The sequence below is a fragment of the Chanodichthys erythropterus genome, chromosome 14, assembly GCF_024489055.1.
Source record: "Chanodichthys erythropterus isolate Z2021 chromosome 14, ASM2448905v1, whole genome shotgun sequence".
Taxonomy (NCBI): domain Eukaryota; kingdom Metazoa; phylum Chordata; class Actinopteri; order Cypriniformes; family Xenocyprididae; genus Chanodichthys; species Chanodichthys erythropterus.
Window position 1 is genome coordinate 37,489,872 of NC_090234.1, and position 7,600 is coordinate 37,497,471.

Sequence of the window (7,600 nt, forward strand, 5' to 3'; positions counted from 1 at the left end):
AGTAATGCGTATTGAGTGAATTTCACTAGTGTTTGTAAGAGTCATTTTTCAGTAATGCGTATTGAATGAATTTCACTAGTGTTTGTAAGAGTCATTTTTCAGTAATGCGTATTGAATGAATTTCACTAGTGTTTGTAAGTCATTTTACAGTAATGCGTATGAATGAATTTCATTCAGGTTGATGAATGTTTTCACTAGTGTTTTTTTAAGTCTTTTTCAGTAATGCGAATTGAATGAATTTCACTAGTGTTTGTAAGAGTCATTTTACAGTAATGCGAATTGAATGAATTTCACTAAGGTTGATGAATGTTTTCACTAGTGTTTATAAGTCTTTTTCAGTAATGTGTATTGAGTGAATTTCACTAAGGTTGATGAATGTTTTCACTAGTGTTAAGTCTTTTTCAGTAATGCGTATGAATGAATTTCACTAGTGTTTATAAGTCTTTTTCAGTAATGCGTATGAATGAATTTCACTAGTGTTTATAAGTCTTTTTCAGTAATGCGTATTGAGTGAATTTCACTAAGGTTGATGAATGTTTTCACTAGTGTTTATAAGTCTTTTACAGTAATGTGTATTGAGTGAATTTCACTAAGGTTGATGAATGTTTTCACTAGTGTTAAGTCTTTTTCAGTAATGCGTATTGAGTGAATTTCACTAAGGTTGATGAATGTTTTCACTAGTGTTTATAAGTCTTTTTCAGTAATGCGTATTGAGTGAATTTCACTAAGGTTGATGAATGTTTTCACTAGTGTTAAGTCTTTTTCAGTAATGCGTATTGAATGAATTTCACTAGTGTTTTTAAATCATTTTTCAGTGATGCACATGAATGAATTTCACTAAGGCTGATCAATGTTTTTCGTTTCACTAGTGTCTGTAAGAGGCTTTTCAATAATTAACCTTCATACTTGACTCCTTCAGTTTCAGGATTATTTTCCAACTGTCAGTTTAACAAAAATATTCTATACTGCATTTAATCTTTTTGCTGTTGCTCCATCTAGTGGCAATCCACTTCAATTTCTCTATACAACCTGAAGAACAAGACACGGATCAGTATCAAACTATATTTATTATATACAGTAGTAAATGGCCAACACAGGATCCTCTGCTCTCCCAAACACCCCCACCATTCCCATTACTCACACATGTTGAGTTATCTGTGGAGCTGCTTTTTCACCAGGATAGTGTTTAATACTCTTGATACACCACAAGGGCTAAATGAGGGATGTTACGATATGATGTATTTGTAGAAGGCAAAGTATACGACAATAAAAACAAGGGGAACACTTCATTTGTATTTCATGAAATCCAAACTTAGCAGACAGCAAACTTTTAAAGACATACGCATCAAAGCATTTAAAATTAAAAAATAATGTCAACTGGAATATGATCCACAATCTAGCTTTATCAAACCTGAGGTGTCAAACACAATGCTGCAATGTCGACAATTGAAATCGTCCATAAAAAGGGAGTCTTAAAGTTTTTTACTGCAATTACAGAAAATCTGAGACCATACTAAGTCACAAACATCCTTTCACAAAACTTCCCTCCTTGTATATAAAAATAGATGGGGGAGGTGCAAACATACGTACATAATACAAAAAACGTATATAACAGGCATACAATAAACTCTAAAGGTGGTGGTGGTGATGGTGTGGGGATAATATTAGTAACCATCATTTCCAATTCGGTTCAGGGAGAACATTGCAAAAACGGAAATGAGGTCTTTGGATGATTAAAACGAGACAGAGAGAGAGAAAAAAAAAAAAAAAAAACTATTAACTTAAACAGATTCGATTTCCAAAACCTTATCCATTTCAGCCCTGAACTGCAGTGGAAGTGATGAGCACAAATAATAATAATAAAAAAAAAAAAAAGCATCATCCACATGCGCTTCATCTTTAGCACGTTCCTCCCGTCTGCTGCTGGAATACGTCGATAGTGTCTTCATCCTCCATTTCCAGCTGAAAATTCACACGACATCAAAAGATTGATTGAGAAACATTTTAATCCAAGCTTATTAGTGCCTGAGCTCTAGGTTTTCAAATACACTTTCTTTAACAAATACTATCCAAAATTTGTAGTTCTTTGTACACATTTCAGAGACTGCATCCTCAAAGACCATTAAATATTTTACATCTGAACTAGAAAGTCACCATAGCAAGAGAGCATACATGCGTTTATAAATCGGTTATCACATTCATACAGAGACGCTCACACCTGTACCAACAAATGCAACGATAAAGTACAAACCTGTGCAGGTGTGTCCGTCTCATTGATTGGCTGACCATCAAACCGGAAACGTATTTGCCTTATGGATAATCCCTGAAAAGAGAAAGTGAATGCAAGTTATAGTTGTGCTCATCAGCGTTACGCCAAGCGTACAATGCTTCATGGTGTGCGCAGAGCTCAGAATGACTGAAGCTCAAGCTGATGTCTCACCTGTCTTTCGCAGTATGCCTTCATCAGTTTGCTGAGGGGGGTGTGCCTTTTGATTTTGAACTGGACCACAGATCCATCCTGACCTGCCACTTTCAAGTTAATGTGGTCATTTTCGGTCTTCACACCCTCCTGAAATAAAATATGTAGAGTGTAAAATATAGAGATAAATTAAAGTTTAATAATAAACACACAGTGTTGTTTTAATCAGACTGAAGGGTCTAAGTCACACACACACACACACACACACACACACCAGGGGAGTCATTTGCGCTCAAGCCACATTGTCCTTCACATGCAGCCGCTACTGTATTAAACATTAGATGTTCCTGTAATACGGAATAACACCATTTGAGATATGATTGAGGCGACAGAGAGACTTGAGTCTATATTATCTGTATCAGTACAAGCACTACTGAAAAAAAAAGAGCAGCAACGTGAAGAACTGCGCGTGTGACGCTTTCAGTGCAACTGCGTTTGGCGCAAAGTTGAAGCAACTAACGTATCCGCCATGAAAGAACGCCAATCTGAGCATCTTGTTGATGCTGAAATGAAGCGAAACACTGCCGGGTTGATTGTTAGCGTTAAGAGATGTTATAATGTGCAGTGTAGTTGGATGGATGGCTGAGGTAAATGGCCACATGCGGAAAATGCGCAAAATCTTTGTTGAAAACCTCTTTGTTTCCCTTCTAACCACATATAAAGTGCAGGATCCAGACAATCTACATTCATACATTATAATCACACACAAATATTCATCTCCATGCTGCTGGAGCTCAGAACATAAAGACATGCATATACCTTTGGCTTCTCTTCTGACATTTTTGTAGAAATGTAGGATTTTCCTGATAATGTGGATGTGACGGTAACACGAGTGCGCTACTACCCGCTTCTGTCCTCCCCGCGCTCAGCAAGAACGCGCAAAATGGATTCGCCCATTTGATTGGATCGGGTAAAACCACGTGATTCCCAGCAGGGTACGCTGGCCCGAGAACGCGCAAAATCAACTCTTCTATTTTATTGGATAGTATGAAACCATGTGACAAACCCTCATGCTCTCTTTGAGGTCCGAGGCCAAAAACAAATTACTTATTATATGATATTGTAAAAAAAAAAAAAAATATTGTGCGAATTACGTTTGCTTCATGAAAAATATATTGTTATTTTTGGGGCTTCGGGTATAAAAACATGATTTAACATTTTATGTTTAGAATTATAATTACATATAAAATAATTTAAAAATTCAATAAATTTGCACAACCACAAAATAACAAAAATAGTTTATATTGTTTTTGTAAAAACAAAAAAAATGCTGTAGTCATGATTTAGGTGAATCTATATTTTAAAAATTAAGTATGATGAATAACATTGTTGCATTATTGCAAAAAGCATTTAGTTAACTTTAAATTGCATTACTAATGATCTTTTTCTTATTTGTTTAACAACAGATAAGTACTTCCTAAAGTTTAAATAATCTACAATAATGCACAATATTGACTTTTATTCATCTTTTCTCCCAGTTTATTTGACTTTGTAAAGTGCACTTCTAAATCAACCATTTTGTAATTACGATAAGCTAGTGATTAAAACATTGACAAATGCAACTCATAGACAAGTTATAAAATATCAATTTGAAATCAAGTTGACATATCAATGTACTATTTATGCAAGACAAGACCTTGTTTAATCTGATTAAAAAGCAACAGCAGTAAATTTCATGTACTGCTAACCAAAAATCAGGTCTTGCCAATGCAGACTCAGTTATCAACACATCTTGCTGAATTTATGTTGTTGCTTATTTGGATTTGCAAAAAGTCATCAAGGCACTACATTTACAAAGCTTAATAAATACAATGTCCAACTGTGGTTTGCTTGAAGATTTGCTGAAAATCCAGGTGTGATGTGATTGAATCAAATTTCAAGCCAATACCGACAATTAATGCTTGTGTGGTCAGCTGGTAATTGGCTACTTTGGCAACCAGTTCAATCAAATAAAAATGGAGTGCTGGATATGCAAGGAAATGTGTTCATTTTTACAGTTGTGAGGTATAAGAAAAGTCAACAGCGGAGCATCATCACAAGTTTCTTAGCTGTTCTCAAATCTGGAGTACGGGTTATCCTTTGTCAAACCTGAAACAGAGTGAGTAAAGTTCAAACTCTAAAACACAGTAAACTATCATTTATTAATGCTACTTCTATTTATTTTACTTCAGGAAAATCTTACCATATTTCAGTCGCATTTCATCATGTCTCTTCTTCATCTCTGCTTTCCTGCAATGAAATGATTTTTTTTCCCTTAACACTATTTCATCAAGAAAAGACTCCGTAGTCTCCACAAGCTATTAACAAAATCAAATTTATGGAATTAATTTTCCCACAACAAATCGTACCTCTCCTCTTGGCGAAACTTTCTCAAATGAGTTTGTCTCTCCGTTCGCTCATCATTCCTCCGAGACCTTTCACATTGTTAGGAGAAATCTTTATGTTAAATGTTTAATAATTACTTATGTGCTCCAATGTGATAGTCATTTGTTATTAATAATTAATAGCAGTAAACCATTTGATATATGCGTCCCTGGACCACAAAACCAGTTATTAGTTGCACGTATATATTTGTAGCAATAGCCAACAAATACATTGTATGGGTCAAAATTATAGATTTTTCTTTTATGCCAAAAATCATTAGGATATTAAGTAAAAATCATGTTCCATGAAGATATTTTGTAAATTTCCTACCGTAAATATATCAAAAATTTAATTTGTGAGTGGATATTCATTGCTAAGGACTTAATTTGGACAACTTTAAAGGCGATTTTCTCAATATTTTGATTTTTTTGCACCCTCAGATTCCAGATTTTCAAATAGTTGTATCAAACAAACCATAACAAACCAAAAAATTGACCCTTATGACTGGTTTTGTGGTCCAGGGTCACATTAGCTGCAAATATCTAATCAGCCAATGGCATGGCAGCAACTATAAAATATTGCTTTATCATAATATTAAACATTTTAATAACAAGCGCTGAATTTCATCTTACCCAATGTTTTCACATTTACAGCAGCAGAAGCAGCAGACGAATATGGCGATGACGATCACGCCGGCGATCACAGAGATGGTAATGATGAGAGTCTGAAAATTCACTGTGATTCATACAACACAAAATTGACGTGATCATTCTTGTACAAAACTCACAGCGTTTACTCCGAAACAGACAGTATATGCAGAAGGTTAAACTTGCTTTGACTCATTTTTACACGAGTTTAAATGTAGTTCAAAGTAATAAAGTGACAATGAAGAATGTAATGAAGTTAAAGCTACCGTGAACTATGGACTATGAATGTGGCATATAAAGTTCTAGTTTTTACAGTTCAGCATACCAGTTTATATTCCCCCAGGCAGAACGGAAGATCATTATTCATTTATGTTTTATGTAGGAGGACTAAAATAATTTGAAAATATGTGTGACTTATCAGATATTCAACATTCACATTATTAAATAAATTTACACAAATGATACTGATCAAACCTGTTCCTTACTTAAATGTAAAGGGAATGTAAACTGTACATGTTCATGATAACAAATATACATGATATATCCATTAAGACAGTAAACAGATGACAAAATGTTTCTTAATGTATGTGGCTGTCAGTCTTACTCCAGCACATTCCCCATCGTGCGTCTGAGAGAGGACAAACACTATGAGATGGTAGAATGCTCTTCACTGGATAGTCAATGCATTTCTGGCTTGAGATGCACCACAAACACTGAACAAGAGATAACATACACAACCATTATGCACATTTATGTCACAGAACATTGTTTTATGATTTTTTCACCAATTATTGCTGTATGTATAATACTTTGGGGTTGTTTAGAATTGTTCTCAATAAATACCAAATTATATGCACACTGACAAAACCTACCGAAACAATCTTCAGACATTCTTCACAAGTTGTGTTGGATTTTAAAGTGCAGTCTGGGAAAAGAAGGGGCATCAATGTTACAGCTGATTTGAACCATCATTTAATAAATGATATCTAAAACATACAGTATTACTCAGAAATGAAAACATTTCCCCTAAGAACAGTTGTATTAAATATTATACCTGACCTCTTAAAACACTTGTGAAATTTTCTCTCATGTGATTTAAATATGGCGTTAGTCTCTCTGACTTAACGTCAATAAATCCGCAGGAATTATGGAAAGAGCACAAATGACATGAGCAAATAAAATGCAAATTTACCAAGGTTAAGGTTTAAAAATTACTAATAACATCAAATAAATGTTTACACGTTTTGAACAAATTTAGTCGTTTACTCTAAAAAGTCTTTCAATCAATGCATTTATGAGCCGCCGGAGTCATATGATCAGCTGCTCGAAGTCACTTTCTACTGCAGTTACACTGCAAACAGTATGGTTATACGTAACTTATTATTAAAACGTTACAATTTCCAAGAAAATACGCAGGACGATTAATTCGGGAAGTGTGCTGGCTAGACAAACGAACTGTAAAAGCATTGTCTTCGTTTCAAAAACTTGCAAGCTGCCTACCTAGACATCATTTTGGGCGTCATGCGCGCCTTACGAATCTGAGGGCTGATCCCCAAAAAGCTATTCAAGTAGAGTAACGTTAGTTCAATAGGCTATGTATTGACGTAGCCATTGTTGTTTTACAGTATATACGGTTAAACAAACAGCAGAGTGGCTGAAACTTACTTGTTACTGGACTTGTCGTCTGAGCAAAAACAACTGCAAAACTAAACACAAAGAAAAGAAAAGACAGTAAAAAAGTCCGAGTTTGGATCATGTTGGCAAATGCAGCGGATCTGTGTTGGGTTTCAGCCCTGGTCATGTGTTTTCTGGAAGGCGACTGTTCAAGAACCTCCCAGTTTCGAAATAGTGGTTTATGGTTAAGCAGGATTTGAGGCACTGATTTATAAGTTGTTTTTCTGACAGACAAAAAAAAAACAACAAAAAAAAAACGTCATGCTGGCTTCTTAAAATTATTTATATACCTAAAAACATAAATTAATATGTATTTAAAAAACGCATTTAAAGTTCACCCAAAAATGTCATTTATTACCCTCATGTCGTTCCACACCTGTAAGACATTCATTCATCTTAAGAACACAAATTAAGATATTTTTGAATAAATCCGATG

The 7,600-nt window shown here is 34.7% G+C and overlaps 2 protein-coding genes across 3 annotated transcripts; both read right to left on the bottom strand.

Annotated features, from left to right (window-relative positions):
* Positions 1-1,054: 1,054 nt before the first annotated feature.
* Positions 1,055-3,396, bottom strand: sumo3b (small ubiquitin like modifier 3b). The gene is made up of 4 exons (XM_067409868.1): positions 3,239-3,396; positions 2,441-2,569; positions 2,252-2,323; positions 1,055-1,962 (listed from the first exon to the last, which is right to left on the bottom strand). Exons 1-4 carry the CDS (start codon positions 3,257-3,259, stop codon positions 1,900-1,902), a joined length of 285 nt encoding a protein of 94 aa, XP_067265969.1. The 5' UTR covers positions 3,260-3,396; the 3' UTR covers positions 1,055-1,899.
* Positions 3,397-3,923: 527 nt separating this feature from the next.
* pttg1ipb (PTTG1 interacting protein b) lies at positions 3,924-7,315 on the bottom strand. 2 transcript variants are annotated; one of them, XM_067409867.1, is made up of 7 exons: positions 6,550-6,880; positions 6,363-6,415; positions 6,095-6,203; positions 5,476-5,578; positions 4,828-4,893; positions 4,662-4,708; positions 3,924-4,567 (listed from the first exon to the last, which is right to left on the bottom strand). In XM_067409867.1, the coding sequence occupies exons 1-7, from the start codon at positions 6,578-6,580 to the stop codon at positions 4,524-4,526; spliced, it is 453 nt and encodes a 150-aa protein (XP_067265968.1). In that variant the 5' UTR covers positions 6,581-6,880; the 3' UTR covers positions 3,924-4,523. The 2 variants fall into 2 exon arrangements, with proteins under 2 accessions (XP_067265968.1, XP_067265966.1); XM_067409865.1 differs by lacking the exon at positions 6,550-6,880 and adding an exon at positions 7,156-7,315 and having other exon boundaries at positions 3,926-4,567.
* Positions 7,316-7,600: the final 285 nt, after the last annotated feature.

Bases quoted from the DNA above. Each gene is read 5' to 3' on its own strand.
- sumo3b (XM_067409868.1), bottom strand. From the start codon at position 3,259: ATGTCAGAAGAGAAGCCAAAG. The intron at 2,324-2,440 runs GTGAGACATCAG...TTCTCTTTTCAG, and splicing joins AGGCATACTGCGAAAGACAG to GGATTATCCATAAGGCAAAT. The intron at 1,963-2,251 runs GTTTGTACTTTA...GTGAATTTTCAG, and splicing joins AGACGGACACACCTGCACAG to CTGGAAATGGAGGATGAAGA.
- pttg1ipb (XM_067409865.1), bottom strand. From the start codon at position 7,291: ATGACCAGGGCTGAAACCCAACACAGATCCGCTGCATTTGCCAACATG. The intron at 4,894-5,475 runs GTAAGATGAAAT...ACAATGTGAAAG, and splicing joins TGTAAATGTGAAAACATTGG to GTCTCGGAGGAATGATGAGC. The intron at 4,568-4,661 runs GTAAGATTTTCC...ACTCTGTTTCAG, and splicing joins TGAAATGCGACTGAAATATG to GTTTGACAAAGGATAACCCG.